The sequence below is a fragment of the Oncorhynchus clarkii genome, unplaced genomic scaffold, assembly GCF_045791955.1.
Source record: "Oncorhynchus clarkii lewisi isolate Uvic-CL-2024 unplaced genomic scaffold, UVic_Ocla_1.0 unplaced_contig_8524_pilon_pilon, whole genome shotgun sequence".
NCBI lineage: Eukaryota > Metazoa > Chordata > Actinopteri > Salmoniformes > Salmonidae > Oncorhynchus > Oncorhynchus clarkii.
The window spans coordinates 87,274-115,101 of record NW_027257969.1 but is presented as its reverse complement, the minus strand read 5'-3'; the positions used below and the strand labels follow the sequence as shown (position 1 = coordinate 115,101).

At 51.6% G+C, this 27,828-nt stretch overlaps 1 protein-coding gene across 1 annotated transcript in view; it reads left to right on the top strand.

Annotated features, from left to right (window-relative positions):
• The window catches only part of LOC139394317 (serine/arginine repetitive matrix protein 2-like), a 46,736-nt gene that overhangs the window by 7,364 nt on the left and 11,544 nt on the right, over positions 1-27,828 (top strand). Inside the window, exons 3-7 of the mRNA XM_071142357.1 lie at positions 7,288-7,554; positions 15,930-16,421; positions 17,220-17,302; positions 18,548-20,815; positions 21,629-21,803. Coding sequence (XP_070998458.1) covers positions 7,288-7,554; positions 15,930-16,421; positions 17,220-17,302; positions 18,548-20,815; positions 21,629-21,803 — 3,285 coding nt within the window. The remainder of the gene's footprint in view (positions 1-7,287; positions 7,555-15,929; positions 16,422-17,219; positions 17,303-18,547; positions 20,816-21,628; positions 21,804-27,828) is intronic.

Sequence of the window (27,828 nt, the reverse complement as noted above, 5' to 3'; positions counted from 1 at the left end):
GACCACATCAGCTTCTAGAATTCACTTGTTGTTCCACCAGGGTTCTGATGGTTCTGTGTGAGTCCACAGTGTTCTATATTAATGAATGATAGTCAGACAACATCAGCTTCTAGAATTCACTTGTTGTTCCCCAGGGTTCTGATGGTTCTGTGTGAGTCCACAGTGTTCTATATGAATGAATGATAGTCAGACCACATCAGCTTCTAGAATTCACTTGTTGTTCCCCAGGGTTCTGATGGTTCTGTGTGAGTCCACAGTGTTCGATATTAATGATAGTCAGACCACATCAGCTTCTAGAATTCACTTGTTGTTCCCCAGAGTTCTGATGGTTCTGTGTGAGTCCACAGTGTTCTATATTAATGATTGTCAGACCACATCAGCTTCTAGAATTCACTTGTTGTTCCCCAGGGTTCTGATGGTTCTGTGTGAGTCCACAGTGTTCTATATGAATGAATGATAGTCAGACCACATCAGCTTCTAGAATTCACTTGTTGTTCCCCAGGGTTCTGATGGTTCTGTGTGAGTCCACAGTGTTCGATATTAATGATAGTCAGACCACATCAGCTTCTAGAATTCACTTGTTGTTCCACCAGGGTTCTGATGGTTCTGTGTGAGTCCACAGTGTTCTATATTAATGAATGATAGTCAGACAACATCAGCTTCTAGAATTCACTTGTTGTTCCCCAGGGTTCTGATGGTTCTGTGTGAGTCCACAGTGTTCTATATGAATGAATGATAGTCAGACCACATCAGCTTCTAGAATTCACTTGTTGTTCCCCAGGGTTCTGATGGTTCTGTGTGAGTCCACAGTGTTCTATATGAATGATAGTCAGACCACATCAGCTTCTAGAATTCACTTGTTGTTCCACCAGGGTTCTGATGGTTCTGTGTGAGTTCACAGTGTTCTATATGAATGACTGGAATGTTGGTCTGGCATAGCCTGGCGATGTGCAGGGAGGGGTTAGCTCCATTGTAAAAGCTGTTTTCTCCTCTCAGCCACATCCTGCTGCCACAGTTTAGTTTATAGACAGTTATACAAAGCCTGTGGTTGTCTCAAAGAGCTCCCTATTTCCTATGGGCCCTGGTCAAAAGTAGTGCACTAGTCAAAAGTAGTGCACTGCTGTATGTAGGGAATAGGGTGCCATGCATCCTGTGTCTTCAGGCTACCAGGAGTTACCACCAAGCATCCTGTGTCTTCGGGCTACCAGGAGTTACCACCAAGCATCCTGTGTCTTCAGTCTACCAGGAGTTACCACTAAGCATCCTGTGTCTTCGGGCTACCAGGAGTTGCCACCAAGCATCCTGTGTCTTCGGGCTACCAGGGGTTACCACTAAGCATCCTGTGTCTTCGGGCTACCAGGAGTTACCACTAAGCATCCTGTGTCTTCGGGCTACCAGGAGTTACCACCAAGCATCATGTGTCTTCAGGCTACCAGGAGTTACCACCAAGCATCCTGTGTCTTCGGGCTACCAGGAGTTACCACTAAGCATCCTGTGTCTTCGGGCTGCCAAGAGTTACCACTAAGCATCCTGTGTCTTCGGGCTACCAGGAGTTACCACCAAGCATCCTGTGTCTTCAGGCTACCAGGAGTTACCACCAAGCATCCTGTGTCTTCAGGCTACCAGGGTTTGCCACCAAGCATCTTGTGTCTTCAAGCTACCAGGGCCTACCACCAAGCATCTTGTGTCTTCGAGCTACCAGGAGTTACCACCAAGCATCCTGTGTCTTCGGGCTACCAGGAGTTACCACCAAGCATCCTGTGTCTTCGGGCTACCAGGAGTTACCACCAAGCATCCTGTGTCTTCGGGCTACCAGGGTTTGCCACCAAGCATCCTGTGTCTTCGAGCTACCAGGGCCTACCACCAAGCATCTTGTGTCTTCGGGCTACCAGGAGTTACCACCAAGCATCTTGTGTCTTCGAGCTACCAGGGCCTACCACCAAGCATCTTGTGTCTTCGAGCTACCAGGGCCTACCACCAAGCATCCTGTGTCTTCGGGGCTACCAGGGCCTACCACCAAGCATCCTGTGTCTTCGGGGCTACCAGGGCCTACCACCAAGCATCCTGTGTCTTCGAGCTACCAGGGTTTGCCACTAAGCATCCTGTGTCTTCAGGCTACCAGGGTTTGCCACTAAGCATCCTGTGTCTTCGGGCTACCAGGGCCTACCACTAAGCATCCTGTGTCTTCGGACTACCAGGGTTTGCCACTAAGCATCCTGGGTCTTCGGACTACCAGGGCCTACCACTAAGCATCCTGGGTCTTCGGACTACCAGGGCCTACCACTAAGCATCCTGGGTCTTCGGACTACCAGGGTTTGCCACTAAGCATCCTGGGTCTTCGGACTACCAGGGTTTGCCACTAAGCATCCTGGGTCTTCGGACTACCAGGGTTTGCCACTAAGCATCCTGGGTCTTCGGACTACCAGGGTTTGCCACTAAGCATCCTGGGTCTTCGGACTACCAGGGTTTGCCACTAAGCATCCTGGGTCTTCGGACTACCAGGGTTTGCCACTAAGCATCCTGGGTCTTCGGACTACCAGGGTTTGCCACTAAGCATCCTGGGTCTTCGGACTACCAGGGTTTGCCACTAAGCATCCTGGGTCTTCGGACTACCAGGGTTTGCCACTAAGCATCCTGGGTCTTCGGACTACCAGGGTTTGCCACTAAGCATCCTGGGTCTTCGGACTACCAGGGTTTGCCACTAAGCATCCTGGGTCTTCGGACTACCAGGGTTTGCCACTAAGCATCCTGGGTCTTCGGACTACCAGGGTTTGCCACTAAGCATCCTGGGTCTTCGGACTACCAGGGTTTGCCACTAAGCATCCTGGGTCTTCGGACTACCAGGGTTTGCCACTAAGCATCCTGGGTCTTCGGACTACCAGGGTTTGCCACTAAGCATCCTGGGTCTTCGGACTACCAGGGTTTGCCACTAAGCATCCTGGGTCTTCGGACTACCAGGGTTTGCCACTAAGCATCCTGGGTCTTCGGACTACCAGGGTTTGCCACTAAGCATCCTGGGTCTTCGGACTACCAGGGTTTGCCACTAAGCATCCTGGGTCTTCGGACTACCAGGGTTTGCCACTAAGCATCCTGGGTCTTCGGACTACCAGGGTTTGCCACTAAGCATCCTGGGTCTTCGGACTACCAGGGTTTGCCACTAAGCATCCTGGGTCTTCGGACTACCAGGGTTTGCCACTAAGCATCCTGGGTCTTCGGACTACCAGGGTTTGCCACTAAGCATCCTGGGTCTTCGGACTACCAGGGTTTGCCACTAAGCATCCTGGGTCTTCGGACTACCAGGGTTTGCCACTAAGCATCCTGGGTCTTCGGACTACCAGGGTTTGCCACTAAGCATCCTGGGTCTTCGGACTACCAGGGTTTGCCACTAAGCATCCTGGGGCTCAGCCGGATATTTGCAGGCATATTTGTCCACATACTTTAGATGTTTGTCGAGCAGAAACATCTCCGTCGTCCTTCCAGCCCCACCCTGAGGAATGTACGTGACGTTGTAACTCTGTACAGCGTACACATACACACACACACACACACACACACACACACACACACAGAAACATCTCCGTCGTCCTTCCAGCCCCACCCTGAGGAATGTACGTGACGTTGTAACTCTGTACAGCGTACACACACACACACACACACACACACACACACACAGAAACATCTCCGTCGTCCTTCCAGCCCCACCCTGAGGAATGTACGTGACGTTGTAACTCTGTACAGCGTTGGCTGGTTGGTTGAGTCTCCTATTAATAGAGAGAGACCACCATGACACGGTCACTTTTACACACACTCACACTAACAGAGAGAGAGAGACACACACACACACACACACACACAGAGACACACACACACACTGTCCAGTCCTACAGTAGCAGGAGATGGCTGCTCCTGTGTATTTATTATATGTCTACCAGCCTGCCTCTGTCTTTTACTGTCTGTCTGTCTACCAGCCTGTCTCCTCTGTGTTTTACTGTCTGTCTGTCTACCAGCCTGTCTCCTCTGTGTTTTCCTGTCTGTCTACCAGCCTGTCTCCTCTGTGTCTTACTGTCTGTCTACCAGCCTGTCTCCTCTGTGTCTTACTGTCTGTCTACCAGCCTGTCTCCTCTGTGTCTTACTGTCTGTCTGCCAGCCTGTCTCCTCTGTGTCTTACTGTCTGTCTACCAGCCTGTCTCCTCTGTGTCTTACTGTCTGTCTACCAGCCTGTCTCCTCTGTGTCTTACTGTCTGTCTGCCAGCCTGTCTGGAGAACTGTAAGCCTTAAGTCTCTTGTTGATACAGGTCCTTCTGGAATATTCATCCCTCACTGCCAAGAAGAGCATCAGCCTCCGTCTCAGTTTAACCTCTGAGTTACAGGGGTAGCAGCTCTCTCTCTCTCTCTCTCTCTCTCTCTCTCTCTCTCTGTCTCTCTCTCTCTCTCTGTCTCTCTCTCTGTCTCTCTCTCTGTCTCTCTCTCTGTCTCTCTGTGTGTTCCTGTTCATGTTTGGGTCAGGAATAAACTGGACAGCGCCAGTCCCATCCTGCCACTGCAATTACACAGAGCGTTCAAAGACCACAGACAGACAGAGGACGCTTCCCAAATGGGACACTAGTCCCTATATGGTGCACTATCGGCCCTGGTCAAAAGTAGTTCACTATATATTGAATAGGATGCCATTTTGGATGGTAGTCTATGTCTACTTACTACAGAGAGAGGCATTGTCCTGGTCTCATTCCAGCTCCACAGACAGAGTAGTTTCTCTAAGGGGTATATTGACCAGACAGAGTAGTTTCTCTAAGGGATATATTGACCAGACAGAGTAGTTTCTCTAAGGGATATATTGACCAGAGTAGTTTCTCTAAGGGATATATTGACCAGACAGAGTCGTTTCTCTAAGGGGTATATTGACCAGACAGAGTAGTTTCTCTAAGGGATATATTGACCAGAGTAGTTTCTCTAAGGGATATATTGACCAGAGTAGTTTCTCTAAGGGATATATTGACCAGAGTAGTTTCTCTAAGGGGTATATTGACCAGACAGAGTAGTTTCTATAAGGGATATATTGACCAGAGTAGTTTCTCTAAGGGATATATTGACCAGAGTAGTTTCTCTAAGGGATATATTGACCAGACAGTGGTTAGAGGGGGGTGACAGGTAGCCTAGTGATTAGAGCGTTGGACTAGTAACCAAAAGGTTTCTAGTTCAAATCCCAGAGCTGACAAGGTACAAATCTGTCGTTCTGCCCCTGAACAGGCAGTTAACCCACTGTTCCCCTGAACAAGACAGTTAACCCACTGTTCCCCTGAACAGGCAGTTAACCCACTGTTCCCCTGAACAAGGCAGTTAACCCACTGTTCCCCTGAACAAGGCAGTTAACCCACTGTTCCCCTGAACAAGACAGTTAACCCACTGTTCCCCTGAACAGGCAGTTAACCCACTGTTCCCCTGAACAAGGCAGTTAACCCACTGTTCCCCTGAACAAGGCAGTTAGCCCACTGTTCCCCTGAACAAGGCAGTTAACCCACTGTTCCCCTGAACAGGCAGTTAACCCACTGTTCCCCTGAACAAGACAGTTAACCCACTGTTCCTCTGAACAGGCAGTTAACCCACTGTTCCCCTGAACAAGGCAGTTAACCCACTGTTCCCCTGAACAAGGCAGTTAACCCACTGTTCCCCTGAACAAGGCAGTTAGCCCACTGTTCCCCTGAACAAGGCAGTTAACCCACTGTTCCCCTGAACAGGCAGTTAACCCACTGTTCCCCTGAACAAGACAGTTAACCCACTGTTCCCCTGAACAGGCAGTTAACCCACTGTTCCCCTGAACAAGGCAGTTAACCCACTGTTCCCCTGAACAAGGCAGTTAGCCCACTGTTCCCCTGAACAAGGCAGTTAACCCACTGTTCCCCTGAACAAGGCAGTTAACCCACTGTTCCCCTGAACAAGGCAGTTAGCCCACTGTTCCCCTGAACAAGGCAGTTAGCCCACTGTTCCCCTGAACAAGGCAGTTAACCCACTGTTCCCCTGAACAAGGCAGTTAACCCACTGTTCCCCTGAACAAGGCAGTTAACCCACTGTTCCCCTGAACAAGGCAGTTAACCCTCTGTTCCCCTGAACAAGGCAGTTAACCCACTGTTCCCCTGAACAAGGCAGTTAACCCACTGTTCCCCTGAACAAGGCAGTTAACCCACTGTTCCCCTGAACAAGGCAGTTAACCCACTGTTCCCCGGTAGGCTGTCATTGTAAATAAGAATTTGTTCTTAACTGACTTGCCTAGTTTTTAAAAAATGTACTCCCCTTTTCAACAACTACTCTGTAGATGGGTCCAGAGACAGGGAGATAGCTGTATCTGTCCAGAGACAGACAGGGAGACAGCTGTAGATGGGTCCAGAGACAGACAGGGAGATAGCTGTAGATGGGTCCAGAGACAGACAGGGATAGAGCTGTAGATGGGTCCAGAGACAGACAGGGAGAGAGCTGTAGATGGGTCCAGAGACAGACAGGGATAGAGCTGTAGATGGGTCCAGAGACAGACAGGGAGAGAGCTGTAGATGGGTCCAGAGACAGACAGGGAGAGAGCTGTAGATGGGTCCAGAGACAGACAGGGAGAGAGCTGTAGATGGGTCCAGAGACAGACAGGGAAAGAGCTGTAGATGGGTCCAGAGACAGACAGGGAGACAGGACCACAGACAGGAAAGGAACTGTGTAGAGGCAGCTGTGATATCCTGTCAGATGATGAGAGAGGGAGACAGAGGGAGGAGAGGTTGACCATGAACTCCTCTGAGTTATGATCTTTTAATCCCTTCCATCCGTTCTCTGAATTCTCCCTTTTCCTCTCCTCCCTCTGGTCCTTCTCTCCCTCCGCCCCTCTTCCTGACACTCCCTGACATTCTCTCCCACCTAATTCTCTTGCCTGCCATCTCTCCCTGCCTGCCTCTCTCTCTACTCCCCCTTCTCCATCTCCCTCCCTCTCTCTCTCTACTCTTCCTTCTCCATCTCCCTCTCTCTCTCCCTGCCTGCCTCTCTCTCTACTCCCCCTTCTCCATCTCCCTGTCTCTCTCCCTACCTGCCTCTTTCTCTCTACTCCCCTTTCTCCATCTCCCTCTCTCCTTGCTTCTCTCCATCTCCTTCTCTACCTGCCTCTCTCTCTACTCCCCTTTCTCCATCTCCCTCTCTCCTTGCTTCTCTCCATCTCCTTCTCTACCTGCCTCTCTCTCTACTCCCCTTTCTCCATCTCCCTCTCTCCCTGCCTGCCTGCCTCTCTCTCTACTCCTCCATCTCTCTCTTCCTGTCCAGTTGGAGGCTAGAGGAGGTCCTGTCGTTGAGCTGGGGCTGAGAACTCAGAGTCCAGAGCCCAGGGAGAGTCCTCTACAGCGGGGGGACAGAGAGCAGCAGAGGAGGCTGCTGGTCGACACCCACACGGCCGCCATGGACCTGCGCTGTCGGCTGGAGCTCAGCGAGAAGGGCTGGGTCCGAGAGAAGTCTGAACTGATGGAGAGATTCAACTCTGAGAGGAAGGAGTGGGAGAGCCATCTGGGAGACATGCAGAGGAAAATAGAGGAGGTGAGAGGAGGGGGGGAGAGGAGGGGAGAGGAGGGAGGAGGGGAGGGGAGGAGAGGAGGGGAGGAGGGGAGAGGAGGGAGGGGTGAGGAGGAGAGGTGAGAGGAGGGGAGGGGAGGGGAGAGGAAGGAGTGGGAGAGCCAGCTGGGAGACATGCAGAGGAAAATAGAGGAGGTGAGAGGAGAGGAGAGGAGAGGAGGGGAGGGGGAGAGGGGAGGAGGGGAGGAGAGGAGGGGAGGGAGGAGGGGAGGGGAGGGGAGGAGGGGAGAGGAGGGAGGGGTGAGGAGGAGAGGTGAGAGGAGGGGAGGGGAGAGGAGAGGAAGGAATGGGAGAGCCAGCTGGGAGACATGCAGAGGAAAATAGAGGAGGTGAGAGGAGGGGAGGTGAGGGGAGGTGAGAGGAGGGGAGGGCAGAGGAGGGGAGGAGCGAAGAGGAGGGGAGGAGTGGGAGAGCCAGCTGGGAGACATGCAGAGGAAAATAGAGGAGGTGAGGGGAGGTGAGAGGAGGGGAGGAGAGGGGAGGGGAGGAGGGGAGAGGAGGGAGGGGAGGAGAGGTGAGAGGAGAGGAGAGGAAGGAATGGGAGAGCCAGCTGGGAGACATGCAGAGGAAAATTGAGGAGGTGAGAGGAGGGGAGGGGAGAGGAGGGGAGGGGAGGGGAGAGGAAGGAGTGGGAGAGCCAGCTGGGAGACATGCAGAGGAGGTGAGAGGAGGGAGGAGGTGAGAAGAGGTGAGAGGAGGGGAGGAGGAGGTGAGAGGTGGGGAGGAGGGGAGGAGGAAGGAGTGGGAGGAGAGTGAGAGGTGGGAGGAGAGTGAGAGGGGGGAGGAGAGTGAGAGGTGGGAGGAGAGTGAGAGGGGGGAGGAGAAAGGTGGGAGGAGAGTGAGAGGGGGGAGGAGAGAGGTGGGAGGAGAGAGGTGGGAGGAGAGTGAGAGGTGGGAGGTGAGAGGGGGGAGGAGAGGTGGAGGGGAGGAGAGTGAGAGGGAGGAGAGTGAGAGGGGGAGGAGAGTGAGAGGGGGGAGGAGAGAGGTGGGAGGAGAGTGGTGGGAGGAGAGTGGGGGGAGGAGAGTGAGAGGGGGGAGGAGAGGTGGAGGGGAGGAGAGAGGTGACAAAAGGCTTTAAATCTGACACACTCAGGCTAGGAGAGGCTAGGGGAGGCTAGGAGAGGCTAGGAGAGGCTAGGGGAGGCTAGGGGAGTCTAGGAGAGGCTAGGAGAGGCTAGGGGAGGCTAAGGGAGGCTAGGAGAGGCTAGGGGGGCCTAGGGGAGGCTAAGGGAGGCTAGGAGAGGCTAGGAGAGGCTAGGGGAGGCTAGGGGAGGCTAGGGGAGGCTGGGAGAGGCTAGGGGAGGCTGGGAGAGGCTAGGGGAGGCTAGGAGAGGCTAGGGGAGGCTAAGGGAGGCTAGGAGAGGCTAGGAGAGGCTAGGGGAGGCTAGGGGAGTCTAGGAGAGGCTGGGAGAGGCTAGGGGAGGCTAAGGGAGTCTAGGAGAGGCTGGGGGAGGCTGGGAGAGGCTAGGGGAGGCTAGGAGAGGCTAGGGGAAGCTAGGAGAGGCTAGGGGAGGCTGGGAGAGGCTAGGGGAGGCTAGGGGAGGCTAAGGGAGTCTAGGAGAGGCTGGGAGAGGCTAGGGGAGGCTAGGGGAGGCTAAGGGAGGCTAGGAGAGGCTAGGGGAGTCTAGGAGAGGCTGGGAGAGGCTAGGGGAGGCTAAGGGAGTCTGGGAGAGGCTAGGGGAGGCTGGGAGAGGCTAGGGGAGGCTAGGAGAGGCTAGGGGAGGCTAGGAGAGGCTAGGAGAGGCTAGGGGAGGCTAGGAGAGGCTATGGGGAGGCTAGGAGAGGCTAGGGGAGGCTAGGGGAGGCTAAGGGAGTCTAGGAGAGGCTGGGAGAGGCTAGGGGAGGCTGGGAAGCTAGGAGAGGCTAGGAGAGGCTAGGAGAGGCTAGGAGAGGCTAGGGGAGACTAGGAGAGGCTAGGAGAGGCTAGGTGAGGCTAGGAGAGGCTAGGGGAGGCTATGAGAGGCTATGGGGAGGCTAGAAGAGGCTAGGGGAGGCTAGGAGACAGGAGGGGAGGCTAGGAGAGGCTAGGGGAGGCTAGGAGAGGGGAAGGGGGACTAGGCTAGGGGAGGCTAGGAGATTAGCTTCCTAATGAGAAGAGAAATACAAAAGGAACAATCTGCTTTGAACCAACATGTGGCTCTCATTTGGCCTCCCGAGAAAAGCACAGAGGAAAAATAGAGAGACAGAGAGACATGTTTACCACAGCATAGTCCTCACCTCACTACAGAGAGACATGTTTACCACAGCATAGTCCTCACCTCACTACAGAGAGACATGTTTACCACAGCATAGTCCTCACCTCACTACAGAGAGACATGTTTACCACAGCATAGTCCTCACCTCACTACAGAGAGACATGTTTACCACAGCATAGTCCTCACCTCACTACAGAGAGACATGTTTACCACAGCATAGTCCTCACCTCACTACAGAGAGACATGTTTACCACAGCATAGTCCTCACCTCACTACAGAGAGACATGTTTACCACAGCATAGTCCTCACCTCACTACAGAGAGACATGTTTACCACAGCATAGTCTTCACCTCACTACAGAGAGACATGTTTACCACAGCATAGTCCTCACCTCACTACAGAGAGACATGTTTACCACAGCATAGTCCTCACCTCACTACAGAGAGACATGTTTACCACAGCATAGTCCTCACCTCACTACAGAGAGGCATGTTTACCACAGCATAGTCCTCACCTCACTACAGAGAGACATGTTTACCACAGCATAGTCCTGACCTCACTACAGAGAGACAGAGAGACATGTTTACCACAGCATAGTCCTGACCTCACTACAGAGAGACATGGAGACATGTTTACCACAGCATAGTCCTCACCTCACTACAGAGAGACATGTTTACCACAGCAGAGTCCTCACCTCACTACAGAGAGACAGAGAGACATGTTTACCACAGCATAGTCCTCACCTCACTACAGAGAAACATGTTTACCACAGCATAGTCCTCACCTCACTACAGAGAGACAGAGAGGCATGTTTACCACAGCATAGTCCTCACCTCACTACAGAGAGACAGAGAGACATGTTTACCACAGCATAGTCCTGACCTCACTACAGAGAGACATGGAGACATGTTTACCACAGCATAGTCCTCACCTCACTACAGAGAGACATGTTTACCACAGCATAGTCCTCACCTCACTACAGAGAGACATGTTTACCACAGCATAGTCCTCACCTCACTACAGAGAGATAGAGAGACATGTTTACCACAGCATAGTCCTGACCTCACTACAGAGAGACATGTTTACCACAGCATAGTCCTCACCTCACCACAGAGAGACATGTTTACCACAGCATAGTCCTCACCTCACTACAGAGAGACAGAGAGGCATGTTTACCACAGCATAGTCCTCACCTCACTACAGAGAGACATGTTTACCACAGCATAGTCCTCACCTCACTACAGAGAGGCAGAGAGGCATGTTTACCATAGCATAGTCCTCACCTCACTACAGAGAGACAGAGAGGCATGTTTACCACAGCATAGTCCTCACCTCACTACAGAGAGGCAGAGAGGCATGTTTACCACAGCATAGTCCTCACCACACTACAGAGAGACAGAGAGGCATGTTTACCACAGCATAGTCCTCACCTCACTACAGAGAGGCAGAGAGGCATGTTTACCACAGCATAGTCCTCACCTCACTACAGAGAGACATGTTTACCACAGCATAGTCCTCACCTCACTACAGAGAGATAGAGAGACATGTTTACCACAGCATAGTCCTGACCTCACTACAGAGAGACATGTTTACCACAGCATAGTCCTCACCTCACCACAGAGAGACATGTTTACCACAGCATAGTCCTCACCTCACTACAGAGAGACAGAGAGGCATGTTTACCACAGCATAGTCCTCACCTCACTACAGAGAGACAGAGAGGCATGTTTACCACAGCATAGTCCTCACCACACTACAGAGAGGCAGAGAGGCATGTTTACCACAGCATAGTCCTCACCTCACTACAGAGAGGCAGAGAGGCATGTTTACCACAGCATAGTCCTCACCTCACTACAGAGAGACATGTTTACCACAGCATAGTCCTCACCTCACTACAGAGAGATAGAGAGACATGTTTACCACAGCATAGTCCTGACCTCACTACAGAGAGACATGTTTACCACAGCATAGTCCTCACCTCACCACAGAGAGACATGTTTACCACAGCATAGTCCTCACCTCACTACAGAGAGACAGAGAGGCATGTTTACCACAGCATAGTCCTCACCTCACTACAGAGAGACATGTTTACCACAGCATAGTCCTCACCTCACTACAGAGAGACATGTTTACCACAGCATAGTCCTGACCTCACTACAGAGAGACATGGAGACATGTTTACCACAGCATAGTCCTCACCTCACTACAGAGAGACATGTTTACCACAGCATAGTCCTCACCTCACTACAGAGAGACATGTTTACCACAGCATAGTCCTCACCTCACTACAGAGAGATAGAGAGACATGTTTACCACAGCATAGTCCTGACCTCACTACAGAGAGACATGTTTACCACAGCATAGTCCTCACCTCACCACAGAGAGACATGTTTACCACAGCATAGTCCTCACCTCACTACAGAGAGACAGAGAGGCATGTTTACCACAGCATAGTCCTCACCTCACTACAGAGAGACATGTTTACCACAGCAAAGTCCTCACCTCACTACAGAGAGGCAGAGAGGCATGTTTACCATAGCATAGTCCTCACCTCACTACAGAGAGACAGAGAGGCATGTTTACCACAGCATAGTCCTCACCTCACTACAGAGAGGCAGAGAGGCATGTTTACCACAGCATAGTCCTCACCTCACTACAGAGAGACAGAGAGGCATGTTTACCACAGCATAGTCCTCACCACACTACAGAGAGACAGAGAGGCATGTTTACCACAGCATAGTCCTCACCTCACTACAGAGAGGCAGAGAGGCATGTTTACCACAGCATAGTCCTCACCTCACTACAGAGAGACATGTTTACCACAGCATAGTCCTCACCTCACTACAGAGAGATAGAGAGACATGTTTACCACAGCATAGTCCTGACCTCACTACAGAGAGACATGTTTACCACAGCATAGTCCTCACCTCACCACAGAGAGACATGTTTACCACAGCATAGTCCTCACCTCACTACAGAGAGACAGAGAGGCATGTTTACCACAGCATAGTCCTCACCTCACTACAGAGAGACATGTTTACCACAGCATAGTCCTCACCTCACTACAGAGAGACATGTTTACCACAGCATAGTCTTTACCTCACTACAGAGAGACATGTTTACCACAGCATAGTCCTCACCTCACTACAGAGAGGCAGAGAGGCATGTTTACCATAGCATAGTCCTCACCTCACTACAGAGAGACAGAGAGGCATGTTTACCACAGCATAGTCCTCACCTCACTACAGAGAGGCAGAGAGGCATGTTTACCACAGCATAGTCCTCACCTCACTACAGAGAGACAGAGAGGCATGTTTACCACAGCATAGTCCTCACCACACTACAGAGAGACAGAGAGGCATGTTTACCACAGCATAGTCCTCACCTCACTACAGAGAGGCATGTTTACCACAGCATAGTCCTCACCTCACTACAGAGAGACAGAGAGGCATGTTTACCACAGCATAGTCCTCACCTCACTACAGAGAGACATGTTTACCACAGCATAGTCCTCACCTCACTACAGAGAGACATGTTTACCACAGCATAGTCCTCACCTCACTACAGAGAGACATGTTTACCACAGCATAGTCCTCACCTCACTACAGAGAGACATGTTTACCACAGCATAGTCCTCACCTCACTACAGAGAGACATGTTTACCACAGCATAGTCCTCACCTCACTACAGAGAGACATGTTTACCACAGCATAGTCCTCACCTCACTACAGAGAGACATGTTTACCACAGCATAGTCCTCACCTCACTACAGAGAGACATGTTTACCACAGCATAGTCCTCACCTCACTACAGAGAGGCAGAAAGACACAGAGAGGCAGAGACACAGAGAGACAGAGAGACCTATATAGGGAACAGAGTGCCATTTGGGAGGCATCCATTATGAAATAGTTCTCCAGATTGGGGGGTGGTAGGAGGGGAAAGGTCATTTGTTCAGTTTAGCACTCTGAGTCTGTGGTCAGTTGTATTTTTCTGTGGGTGCGTGGCCTAAGGAGTGAGTTGTGTGTTTCTCTGGGTGTGTATCCTAAGGAGTGAGATGTGTTTCTCTCTGGGTGCGTGGCCTAAGGAGTGAGTTGTGTGTTTCTCTCTGGGTGCGTGGCCTAAGGAGTGAGTTGTGTGTTTCTCTCTGGGTGCGTATCCTAAGGAGTGAGTTGTGTGTTTCTCTGGGTGTGTGGCCTAAGGAGTGAGTTGTGTGTTTCTCTGGGTGTGTATCCTAAGGAGTGAGATGTGTTTCTCTCTGGGTGCGTATCCTAAGGAGTGAGTTGTGTGTTTCTCTGGGTGCGTGGCCTAAGGAGTGAGTTGTGTGTTTCTCTGGGTGTGTATCCTAAGGAGTGAGTTGTGTGTTTCTCTGGGTGTGTATCCTAAGGAGTGAGTTGTGTGTTTCTCTGGGTGTGTATCCTAAGGAGTGAGATGTGTTTCTCTCTGGGTGCGTATCCTAAGGAGTGAGTTGTGTGTTTCTCTGGGTGCGTGGCCTAAGGAGTGAGTTGTGTGTTTCTCTGGGTGTGTATCCTAAGGAGTGAGTTGTGTGTTTCTCTGGGTGTGTATCCTAAGGAGTGAGTTGTGTGTTTCTCTGGGTGTGTATCCTAAGGAGTGAGTTGTATTGGAGTGGTTTCTGTCGTGGTTTCCATATGTGTTTTTATGTATGGGATCAATGCCTTTATTTCTATGGCTGTGTACTCCATACTTTTTTAACTTAAATGTCATCCAAAATGTAATCTACGTCAGCACCAAAAGTCGTTATATCACGAGAGGGCCATAAACAATGGCTAGTAATGCCACGTACTCCATGGAAGGTAAAAGTCGATATATCACGAGAGGGCCATAAACAATGGCTAGTAATGCTGCGTACTCCATGAAAGGTAAAAGTCGATATATCACGAGAGGGCCATAAACAATGGCTAGTAATGCCACGTACTCCATGGAAGGTAAAAGTCGATATATCACGAGAGGGCCATAAACAATGGCTAGTAATGCCACGTACTCCATGAAAGGTAAAAGTCGATATGCATCGTCATTTTTCAGGACACAAACTCAAGTACACAGTACAAATATGATCCAATATTTTCAGTATTTTATACAGCGTATTTCCTATTCAACAAATCTGTATATGAATAAGGCTTGAAATGACTTATATTGTTTTCAAAATATACTAGAATGGATTTTATAAAATGACTTTAACCTGTAGAGTATGCCTTGTTAGTGGCTCAACCAGTAAGGTTTCAGCCAGGACTTGATGGACAGTCGGAAGACCGAATGAAATGGTAGGAGGGAGGGACATGCAGGCGGTTAGAGACGTACTCCTGTGTCCGTGGTAACCAGGGCTAGTCTTTTCCATCTACGGTGTCCACAGACCGATTTATAACGTGAAAATGTCTGTCGGAAAAAACCCGGTACCAGAACTACGCAGGACTTTTACATCGAAGAGTTTAAAGCTTAAACATAATAATAACACCCACAGACCTGGAATGAGATTCTGTTTCTGTGGTAACACCTTACTTCACGCCTTACAGATGTGAAACGTTGTGATTCTGCCCTAATGCATCGTGGGCAAGACCTGTGAAAGCATTTCCCAATGGCCACACACTGGTTGAATCCACGTTGTTTCTAGTCGTCATTTCCCACTGTCCACACACTGGTTGAATCCACGTTGTTTCTAGTCGTCATTTCCCACTGGGCACACACTGGTTGAATCCACGTTGTTTCTAGTCGTCATTTCCCACTGTCCACACACTGGTTGAATCCACGTTGTTTCTAGTCGTCATTTCCCACTGTCCACACACTGGTTGAATCCACGTTGTTTCTACATCATTTCCCACTGTCCACACACTGGTTGAATCCACGTTGTTTCTAGTCGTCATTTCCCACTGTCCACACACTGGTTGAATCCATGTTGTTTCTAGTCGTCATTTCCCACTGTCCACACACTGGTTGAATCCACGTTGTTTCTAGTCGTCATTTCCCACTGTCCACACACTGGTTGAATCCATGTTGTTTCTAGTCGTCATTTCCCACTGTCCACATACTGGTTGAATCCACGTTGTTTCTACATAATTTCCCACTGTCCACACACTGGTTGAATCCACGTTGTTTCCACATCATTTAAATGATATGACTCTCTCTTCCTAGATGTACAACGAGGTGAAGGTGAGGCGCGAGGTATCTGGGGAGATGAGAGAACCTGTCGGAGAGATTACAGAGGAAGTCACCCTGAATGTCAGCGTACATACCACCAGCACAGGATCCAGCATGCTTAGCGACAACTCGACTTCCGACCCCCAGAGCAGCAGCAGCAGCCAATCAGAGCCCACCAACCAACGCGGCTCCTACCCCCGTCGTCACCGCAACGATGACTTTGCCGCCCACAGAAACCGGGCGGATCACCGTGGCGACAGAGGAAACCCCCGTAACTATGACGACTGTGTCGGTAACCAGGAAGTGGACATGGCGGAACTGGAGGCCATCCTGCGAGGGGTTGACAGACACTCTCCCTCTAAAGGGGGTATGGTTAATGTCCGTCGCTCCTCCCACGGTGGATCTAGTGTAGGAGTGACCCACAACACAGAGATGATCTCCGGGACATGGAGTGACAAGATGGAGAATACTACAGCCCTCAATGCCGTGAGTCACCACAACGTTCTGTCGTCTATGGCTCCACCCTCTGAAGTCTATTTTGGTCTTTAGTAATGTACATCTCTCCCTCTCTCCTTCTCTACTCTCTCTCTCCTTCTCTCTCCCTCTCTCATTCTCTACTCTCTCTCCTTCTCTCTCCCTCTCTCATTCTCTACTCTCTCCTTCTCTCCCTTTCTCCTTCTCTACTCTCTCTCCTTCTCTCTCCCTCCCTCCCTCCTCTACTCTCTCTCCTTCTCTCTCCCTCCCTCCCTCCTCTACTCTCTCCCTCCCTCCTCTCTCCCTCCCTCCTCTACTCTCTCCCTCTCCCTACCTCTCTCTCCGTCTCTCTCTCTCCCTCCTTCTGTCTCTCTCTCTCCTCTCTCTCTCCCTCCTCTCTCTCCTTCTATCTCCCTCTCTCCTCTCTCTCTCTCTCCTTCTCTCTCTCTCTCTCCTTCTCTATCTCTCTCTCCTTCTCTCTCTCTCCCTCCTCTCTCTCCTTCTGTCTCCCTCTCTCCTCTCTCTCTCTCTCTCCTTCTCTCTCTCTCTCCTGTCTCCCTCTCTCCTCTCTCTCTCTCCTTCTCTCTCTCTCCCTCCTTCTCTCTCTCTCTCTCCTTCTCTCTCTCTCTCTCCCTCCTCTCTCTCCTTCTGTCTCCCTCTCTCCTCTCCCTCTCTCTCCTTCTCTCTCTCTCTCTCCTTCTGTCTCCCTCTCTCCTCTCTCTCTCTCTCCTTCTCTCTCTCTCTCTCCTCTCTCTCTCTCTCCTTCTCTCTCCTTCTCTCTCCTTCTGTCTCCCTCTCTCCTCTCTCTAGGCCCTGAAGGAGATAGCCCGTGTGAGTGAAGAGCTGTGTAGCTACCAGGATGAGATCAGCAGGAAGTCCGGAGGGGACAAGAGGTAAAACTATATCAACAAACTGTTCCCTGTATAGTGCACTACTTTTGACCATGGCCCATAGAGCCGAGTACTGGTTAGATCCAGCCAAGTGCCATAGGGCTCTGTATAGGGAATAGGGTTCCGTTTGGGATACAGTGACTGTCTACCGATGGCTGGATCTAACCAGTACTCGGTTGGGAACACCTTGGCACTTGGCTGGATCTAACCAGTACTCGGCTGGGAGCATCCTGGCACATGGCTGGATCTAACCAGTCTTCGGCTGGGAGCATCCTGGCACATGGCTGGATCTAACCAGTCCTCGGCTGGGAGCATCCTGGCACATGGCTTGATCTAACCAGTCCTCAGCTGGGAACACCCTGGCACATGGCTGGATCTAACCAGTCCTCGGCTGGGAACACCTTGGCACTTGGCTGGATCTAACCAGTCCTCGGCTGGGAACACCTTGGCACTTGGCTGGATCTAACCAGTCCTCGGCTGGGAACACCTTGGCACTTGGCTGGATCTAACCAGTACTCGGCTGGGAGCATCCTGGCACATGGCTGGATCTAACCAGTCCTCGGCTGGGAGCACGCTGGCACTTGGCTGGATCTAACCAGTACTCGGCTGGGAACACCTTGGCACTTGGCTGGATCTAACCAGTACTCGGCTGGGAGCATCCTGGCACACGGCTGGATCTAACCAGTCCTCGGCTGGGAGCATCCTGGCACACGGCTGGATCTAACCAGTCCTCGGCTGGGAACACCATGACACTTGGCTGGATCTAACCAGTACTCGGCTGGGAGCATCCTGGCACACGGCTGGATCTAACCAGTCCTCGGCTGGGAACACCATGGCACTTGACTGGATCTAACCCCTTCTCTGTGTTAAATACCTGGGATACACGCTGTGCTTTTTAAACTCTGCATCCAGAACTAAATGTTGCATTACGAACCACTGGTTCAAATACCAGGCATGCTTGGTCTGCTCCATTTGCCTTAGCAGCCACCAGTCATTATATGAAATACCTGAGAATCCTGGGATGCTGGCTGTGCTTTGTAACAGTATGGACTTCCTCTCTCTCTGTTCCGTCCTCTGCTCTAGGAGTCACTGTTTCAAATACCTGGGCTGTTTGCTGGGCTTTGTGAGCCCATTCTGCTTGATCTCTCCTAGAGTTGAATTGTTTGAAATAGCTTAGATGCTCGCTGTATTTTAGTAATGTAATGACCTTTTGCTTTCTCTCTGTGTTTTGATTCCCTCTGCCTTAAGGGGTCGAACCGAGTCCTCGTATTTCCCCGAGGTGGATCATGTTACGACCAGAGAGAGAATGGAGGACCCTGCCTTCAACCTGACGCAGCTGGTAGCTGACCTCAGGGCCCTGGAAGAGGAGAACTGGCTGTCCATCAGGAAGGACCCCACCAGGGGCCCCAGTCACCGCAAGGACCCCGACAGGGGCCCCAGTTACCTCAAGGAGCCCGACAGGGGCCCCAGTCACCTCAAGGAGCCCGCCAGGGGCCCCAGTCACCTCAAGGAGCCCACCAGGGGCCCCAGTCACCTCAAGGAGCCCACCAGGGGCCCCAGTCACCTCAAGGACCCCGCCAGGGGCCCCAGTCACCTCAAGGAGCCCGACAGGGGCCCCAGTCACCTCAAGGACCCCGCCAGGGGCCCCAGTCACCTCAAGGACCCCGACAGGGTCCCCAGTCACCTCAAGGACCCCACATCCAAGCCCTCTGAGAGGGAGAGAGAAGCACCTCCGCTCCCCCATCTGCTGGTTCCTCCTCCTATCCCTCCTCGGACAACATCATGGTACCTCGCCAGCCCCTCCCCTGAACTACAACTACACGTCCCAGAATCCCTCAGTGGCTCAGGCAGGAAGTGCCACAGCCCCTGTCTCCCGTTAGACAGGAAGTGCAGCAGCAGCCCATCGATAGTGAGGAAGTTCGAGGCGATGCTGCAGGAGAACGAGGGGAAAGTTCTGACAGAGGCGGGGTTTACCACCTGTGCTGTTCCCGTTAACTCCCGTTGCAACGTGGGCTGTTGCCACAACCGCTGGTCCTGCGACGGGAGCCCCTTCGGCAGCAGCAAGTCGTCCACCTACGTGCCTGTCCAGAAGAGCCTGTCTGAAGTCAACATAGTGAGTGCTGCTGGGAAGGACTTGATCCACGACTACAGGCCCGTTGAGAAACCTAGAAGTCCTAGAAGCCCTGAGAGAGAGAGTCATATACAACCTGGAAACAAAGACCTAGCAGTTTCACACATCTGTCTTGACCTTACCTTAGAGTTACCCCCTCCAGGCTCCAACCCTCCAGACTCCAAACCTCCAGACTCCAACCCTCCAGGCTCCAACCCTCCAGGCTCCAACCCTCCAGGCTCCAACCCTCCAGACTCCAACCCTCCAGACTCCAACCCTCCAGGCTCCAACCCTCCTGGCTCCAACCCTCCAGGCTCCAACCCTCCACACTCCAACCCTCCAGGCTCCAATCCTCCAGGCCACAGTAGGAATATGATGCTGGAACAGGCCACTGCTGAGTTTAACAGGACTCTCTTCCAGGCTGAGATGGGTCGAGGGATGGAGGACGATGAGGTAGAGGACAGTTTTACATCAGCGGGTGTCTCTAAAAGGGGCATACCAGACGGTACGACGGTATGTGGCGAGGTCACACACGGGGTCAACAGGGAGACGAACTTTGACCTCCCGCCACAGCACGCCACAGAGGTCAGACAGAAGGAGGTGATCTGTGACATCACAGCTCAGAAGCTGAGTTCAGGGATCAAACTGAGCCAGGCCCTGCCCCCATCTGACACTCATCCAGGGGTCACTGTCAGGACCTTTGACCCCCCTGCCACCTCTGACCTTTCACCCCAACGCCCAGAAGTTACGTTTAGGAACATGCCTTCTAACCCGGCAACACGCTGCCCTGAGGTCAAACACAAAGCTGGACCCCCCAACAGCCTGTCTAAGCCCACACTGCACAGGTCCATCTCTAGTGAATACAAGCAGCCTGCCCAGACTACACACACGGCTCCAGGACCAGAGGTGAGTGCCAGTCCTAAGAGGGACATCAAGGCCCAAGGAACAAGGCCTCATTCCGTTAAGTCATGCCCAGCGCCCCAGCCTCCTACAAACCTCAGGCCGAGGCAGGTTGGGCAACCTGGGTGTCGCTCAACCACAACGCAGGACATCCTTAAAGCTGGATCTGTGGGGTCAGGACTCCGTGTGCCTGGGGGGTCAGGACTCCGTGTGTCTGGGGGGTCAGGACTCAGTGTGCCTGGGGGGTCAGGACTCCGTGTGCCTGGGGGGTCAGGACTCCGTGTGCCTGGGGGGTCAGGATTCTGTGTGCCTGGGGGGTCAGGACTCCGTGTGCCTGTGGGGTCAGGACTCAGTGTGCCTGGGGGGTCAGGACTCCGTGGTGTAATGAGCGACCAGCCCTGGAAGCCCCTGACTCTGGCTGCGTTACGTCCATCTGACTCCAGGTCTAATTACGGAGCTGTGGAGAGGATCCTGAAGAGCTATGAGAACACTGCCTGGAGCCAGCGGTACCAGAACCATACCCAACCCACTGAGTCCAGCCCTAACCCTGGACCCAGCCTCAGCTCTAACCCTGGACCCAGCCTCAGCCCTAACCCTGGTCTCAGCCCCAGTCCTAACCCTGGTCTCAGTCCTAACCCTGGTCTCAACCCCAGTCCTAACCCTGGACCCAGCCTCAGCCCTAACCCTGGTCTCAGCCCCAGTCCTAACCCTGGACCCAGCCTCAGCCCTAACCCTGGTCTCAGCTCCAGTCCTAACCCTGGTCTCAGTCCTAACCCTGGTCTCAACCACAGTCCTAACCCTGGTCTCAGCCCCAGCCCTAACCCTGGTCTCAGCCCCAGCCCTAACCCTGGCTTCAACCCCAGTCCCAACCCTGGACCCAGCCCCAGCCCTAACCCTGGTCTCAACCCCAGTCCTAACCCTGGACCCAGCCCCAGTCCTAACCCTGGTCTCAGCCCCAGTCCTAACCCTGGTCTCAGCCCTAACCCTGGACCCAGCCCCAGCCCTAACCCTGGCTTCAACCCCAGCCCTAACCCTGGACCCAGCCTCAGTCCTAACCCTGGTTTCAGCCCCAGCCCTAACCCTGGTCTCAGCCCCAGCCCTAACCCTGGCTTCAACCCCAGCCCTAACCCTGGACCCAGCCTCAGTCCTAACCCTGGTCTCAGCCCCAGTCCTAACCCTGGTCTCAGACCCAGTCCTAACCCTGGTCTCAGTCCTAACCCTGGTCTCAACCACAGCCCTAACCCTGGTCTCAGCCTCAGTCCTAACCCTGGTCTCAGCCCCAGCCCTAACCCTGGTCTCAGCCCCCGTCTCAGCCCCAGCCCTAACCCTGGTCCCAGCCCCAGACAGGAAGAGGAACTCATGGATCTTCTGGAGGAGATGATGGATAAGGATTACTGGGATCAGTCAGGCCCTGCCTCTGGACACTCCTCCCACACACACTCTCACCACAGCCAGCTGACCAGCTCCCACAGAGAGACGAGGCTAACCATGCAGGTGGGTACAGCGTTAAAACGCAAACGCATGAATACACACACACACACACACACACACACACACACACACACACACACACACACCATTGTGTTTATTCTGTGGAATAGTTTGACTTGTTGATCAAAACTCTTCAGGCTCTCTAACACATTTAAGTGGCAAAATCTGCATCCCAGAATGGTCCCTATGTGTCCTGGTTAATGGTCCCTATGTGTCCTGGTTAATGGTCCCTATGGGTCCTGGTTAATGGTCCCTATGTGTCCTGGTTAATGGTCCCTATGGGTCCTGGTTAATGGTCCCTATGTGTCCTGGTTAATGGTCCCTATGGGTCCTGGTTAATGGTCCCTATGTGTCCTGGTTAATGGTCCCTATGTGTCCTGGTTAATGGTCCCTATGTGTCCTGGTTAATGGTCCCTATGGGTCCTGGTTAATGGTCCCTATGTGTCCTGGTTAATGGTCCCTATGTGTCCTGGTTAATGGTCCCTATGTGTCCTGGTTAATGGTCCCTATGTGTCCTGGTTAATGGTCCCTATGGGTCCTGGTTAATGGTCCCTATGGGTCCTGGTTAATGGTCCCTATGTGTCCTGGTTAATGGTCCCTATGGGTCCTGGTTAATGGTCCCTATGGGTCCTGGTTAATGGTCCCTATGTGTCCTGGTTAATGGTCCCTATGTGTCCTGGTTAATGGTCCCTATGGGTCCTGGTTAATGGTCCCTATGGGTCCTGGTTAATGGTCCCTATGTGTCCTGGTTAATGGTCCCTATGGGTCCTGGTTAATGGTCCCTATGGGTCCTGGTTAATGGTCCCTATGGGTCCTGGTTAATGGTCCCTATGGGTCCTGGTTAATGGTCCCTATGTGTCCTGGTTAATGGTCCCTATGGGTCCTGGTTAATGGTCCCTATGTGTCCTGGTTAATGGTCCCTATGGGTCCTGGTTAATGGTCCCTATGTGTCCTGGTTAATGGTCCCTATGGGTCCTGGTTAATGGTCCCTATGTGTCCTGGTTAATGGTCCCTATGGGTCCTGGTTAATGGTCCCTATGTGTCCTGGTTAATGGTCCCTATGGGTCCTGGTTAATGGTCCCTATGTGTCCTGGTTAATGGTCCCTATGGGTCCTGGTTAATGGTCCCTATGTGTCCTGGTTAATGGTCCCTATGTGTCCTGGTTAATGGTCCCTATGGGTCCTGGTTAATGGTCCCTATGGGTCCTGGTTAATGGTCCCTATGTGTCCTGGTTAATGGTCCGTATGGGTCCTGGTTAATGGTCCCTATGGGTCCTGGTTAATGGTCCCTATGGGTCCTGGTTAATGGTCCCTATGGGTCCTGGTTAATGGTCCCTATGTGTCCTGGTTAATGGTCCCTATGGGTCCTGGTTAATGGTCCCTATGGGTCCTGGTTAATGGTCCCTATGTGTCCTGGTTAATGGTCCCTATGGGTCCTGGTTAATGGTCCCTATGGGTCCTGGTTAATGGTCCCTATGTGTCCTGGTTGACAGTAATACCATCCAGGGTTCCATTAATGGTCCCTATGTGTCCTGGTTAATGGTCCCTATGTGTCCTGGTTAATGGTCCCTATGGGTCCTGGTTAATGGTCCCTATGGGTCCTGGTTAATGGTCCCTATGTGTCCTGGTTAATGGTCCCTATGGGTCCTGGTTAATGGTCCCTATGGGTCCTGGTTAATGGTCCCTATGTGTCCTGGTTGACAGTAATACCATCCAGGGTTCCATTAATGGTCCCTATGTGTCCTGGTTAATGGTCCCTATGTGTCCTGGTTGACAGTAATACCATCCCGGGTTCCATTAATGGTCCCCTAGTTCCTATATGTCCTGGTTGACAGTAATACCATCCAGGGTTCCGTTAATGGTCCCTATGGGTCCTGGTTAATGGTCCCTATATGTCCTGGTTGACAGTAATACCATCCCGGGTTCCATTAATGGTCCCCTAGTTCCTATATGTCCTGGTTGACAGTAATACCATCCCGGGTTCCGTTAATGGTCCCTATGGGTCCTGGTTAATGGTCCCCTAGTCCCTATGTGTCCTGGTTGACAGTAATACCATCCAGGGTTCTATTAATGGTCCCCTAGTTCCTATGGGTCCTGGTTAATGGTCCCCTAGTCCCTATGTGTCCTGGTTGACAGTAATACCATCCAGGGTTCCATTAATGGTCCCCTAGTTCCTATGGGTCCTGGTTAATGGTCCCTATGGGTCCTGGTTAATGGTCCCTATGTGTCCTGGTTGACAGTAATACCATCCCGGGTTCCATTAATGGTCCCCTAATTCCTATGGGTCCTGGTTAATGGTCCCCTAGTTCCTATGGGTCCTGGTTAATGGTCCCCTAGTTCCTATGGGTCCTGGTTAATGGTCCCCTAGTTCCTATGGGTCCTGGTTAATGGTCCCCTAGTTCCTATGGGTCCTGGTTAATGGTCCCCTAGTTCCTATGGGTCCTGGTTAATGGTCCCCTAGTTCCTATGTGTCCTGGTTAATGGTCCCCTAGTTCCTATGGGTCCTGGTTAATGGTCCCTATGGGTCCTGGTTAATGGTCCCTATGGGTCCTGGTTAATGGTCCCCTAGTTCCTATGGGTCCTGGTTAATGGTCCCCTAGTTCCTATGGGTCCTGGTTGATGGTCCCCTAGTTCCTATGGGTCCTGGTTAATGGTCCCCTAGTTCCTATGGGTCCTGGTTAATGGTCCCCTAGTTCCTATGGGTCCTGGTTAATGGTCCCCTAGTTCCTATGGGTCCTGGTTAATGGTCCCCTAGTTCCTATGGGTCCTGGTTAATGGTCCCCTAGTTCCTATGTGTCCTGGTTAATGGTCCCCTAGTTCCTATGGTTCCTGGTTATTGGTCCCTATGGGTCCTGGTTAATGGTCCCTATGGGTCCTGGTTAATGGTCCCCTAGTTCCTATGGGTCCTGGTTAATGGTCCCCTAGTTCCTATGGGTCCTGGTTAATGGTCCCCTAGTTCCTATGGGTCCTGATTAATGGTCCCCTAGTTCCTATGGGTCCTGGTTAATGGTCCCCTAGTTCCTATGTGTCCTGGTTTATGGTCCCCTAGTTCCTATGGGTCCTGGTTAATGGTCCCCTAGTTCCTATGGGTCCTGGTTAATGGTCCCCTAGTTCCTATTGGTCCTGGTTAATGGTCCCCTAGTTCCTATGGGTCCTGGTTAATGGTCCCCTAGTTCCTATGGGTCCTGGTTGATGGTCCCCTAGTTCCTATGGGTCCTGGTTTATGGTCCCCTAGTTCCTATGTGTCCTGGTTAATGGTCCCCTAGTTCCTATGGGTCCTGGTTGACGGTAGTACACTCCAGGTAAAAGGGGACCTCACACACATTCCGTTGTGAAATCCTCCCTGATTGTCCTAGTCTGAGGACAACAGCGCTGGGAATGGTGTTTATTTCGACTATGTGCAGAAGGACAGAGGCCAAAGCCTCCTGGTTGGCTGCAATGTGGCCCATTTCACTTTTAACAGCCTTGTAACAAAGGAACCAAGAAGTTAACTTGGCAGGAAGACACTCTAACCTCTAAATCCAACCGTTTCATCTTAAGTCTCTCACTCTCTCACTCTCACCCCCTCACTCTCACTCTCACTCTCACCCCCCCTCTCTCTCTCACCCCCCCTCTCTCTCTCTCACTCTCACCCCCCCCCCCCTCTCTCTCTCTTGCTCCCCCTCTCTCTCTCTTTCTCTCTCTCTCACCCTAACTCTCAGTTGGAAGCGAGAGGTTTCTGGTCCTGTGTTGTGTAATTACAGAAATATCTCCAGCCAGCCAGCTGCCTCTGAGCCCACCCCCCCCACCCCCCCCCCCCCCCCCAGACCACAGGAATGAAACCTCCCTTTAGATGAAACTGCTGTAATGTAATGCAAATGTTTCTGAGAGCATGAGAGTCAGTCAGTGATTAGCAGACCTATTAGATTGGTCATCAGAGAGAGAGAGAGAATGCAGTGGAACTAGAAGCTCAGAATGAGATGGTCATCAGAGAGAGAGAGAGAATGTAGTGGAACTAGAAGCTCAGAATGAGATGGCCATCAGAGAGAGAGAGAGAGAATGTAGTGGAACTAGAAGCTCAGAATGAGATGGTCATCAGAGAGAGAGAGAGAGAGAGAGAGAGAATGCAGTGGAACTAGAAGCTCAGAATGAGATGGCCATCAGAGAGAGAGAGAGAATGTAGTGGAACTAGAAGCTCAGAATGAGATGGTCATCAGAGAGAGAGAGAGAATGCAGTGGAACTAGAAGCTCAGAATGAGATGGTCATCAGAGAGAGAGAGAGAATGCAGTGGAACTAGAATCTCAGAATGAGATGGCCATCAGAGAGAGAGAGAGAGAGCGAGAGAGAGAGAGAGAGAGAATGCAGTGGAACTAGAAGCTCAGAATGAGATGGCCATCAGAGAGAGAGAGAGAATGTAGTGGAACTAGAAGCTCAGAATGAGATGGCCATCAGAGAGAGAGAGAGAATGTAGTGGAACTAGAAGCTCAGAATGAGATGGCCATCAGAGAGAGAGAGAGAGAGCGAGAGAGAGAGAGAGAGAGAATGCAGTGGAACTAGAAGCTCAGAATGAGATGGCCATCAGAGAGAGAGAGAGAATGTAGTGGAACTAGAAGCTCAGAATGAGATGGTCATCAGAGAGAGAGAGAGAATGCAGTGGAACTAGAAGCTCAGAATGAGATGGTCATCAGAGAGAGAGAGAGAATGCAGTGGAACTAGAATCTCAGAATGAGATGGCCATCAGAGAGAGAGAGAGAATGTAGTGGAACTAGAAGCTCAGAATGAGATGGCCATCAGAGAGAGAGAGAGAGAATGCAGTGGAACTAGAAGCTCAGAATGAGATGGCCATCAGAGAGAGAGAGAGAATGTAGTGGAACTAGAAGCTCAGAATGAGATGGCCATCAGAGAGAGAGAGAGAATGTAGTGGAACTAGAAGCTCAGAATGAGATGGCCATCAGAGAGAGAGAGAGAATGCAGTGGAACTAGAAGCTCAGAATGAGATGGTCATCAGAGAGAGAGAGAGAGAGAGAATGCAGTGGAACTATAAGCTCAGAATGAGATGGTCATCAGAGAGAGAGAGAGAATGTAGTGGAACTAGAAGCTCAGAATGAGATGGCCATCAGAGAGAGAGAGAGAGAGAATGCAGTGGAACTAGAAGCTCAGAATGAGATGGCCATCAGAGAGAGAGAGAGAATGTAGTGGAACTAGAAGCTCAGAATGAGATGGTCATCAGAGAGAGAGAGAGAATGCAGTGGAACTAGAAGCTCAGAATGAGATGGTCATCAGAGAGAGAGAGAGAGAATGAAGTGGAACTAGAAGCTCAGAATGAGATGGTCATCAGAGAGAGAGAGAGAGAGAATGCAGTGGAACTAGAAGCTCAGAATGAGATGGTCATCAGAGAGAGAGAGAGAATGTAGTGGAACTAGAAGCTCAGAATGAGATGGTCATCAGAGAGAGAGAGAGAGAATGTAGTGGAACTAGAAGCTCAGAATGAGATGGTCATCAGAGAGAGAGGGAGAATGTAGTGGAACTAGAAGCTCAGAATGAGATGGCCATCAGAGAGAGAGAGAGAGAATGCAGTGGAACTAGAAGCTCAGAATGAGATGGCCATCAGAGAGAGAGAGAGAGAGAGAGAATGTAGTGGAACTAGAAGCTCAGAATGAGATGGCCATCAGAGAGAGAGAGAGAGAATGCAGTGGAACTAGAAGTTCAGAATGAGATGGCCATCAGAGAGAGAGAGAGAATGTAGTGGAACTAGAAGCTCAGAATGAGATGGTCATCAGAGAGAGAAAGAGAATGTAGTGGAACTAGAATCTCAGAATGAGATGGTCATCAGAGAGAGAGAGAGAATATAGTGGAACTAGAAGCTCAGAATGAGATGGTCATCAGAGAGAGAGAGAGAGAGAATGTAGTGGAACTAGAAGCTCAGAATGAGATGGTCATCAGAGAGAGAGGGAGAATGTAGTGGAACTAGAAGCTCAGAATGAGATGGTCATCAGAGAGAGAGAGAGAATGTAGTGGAACTAGAATCTCAGAATGAGATGGTCATCAG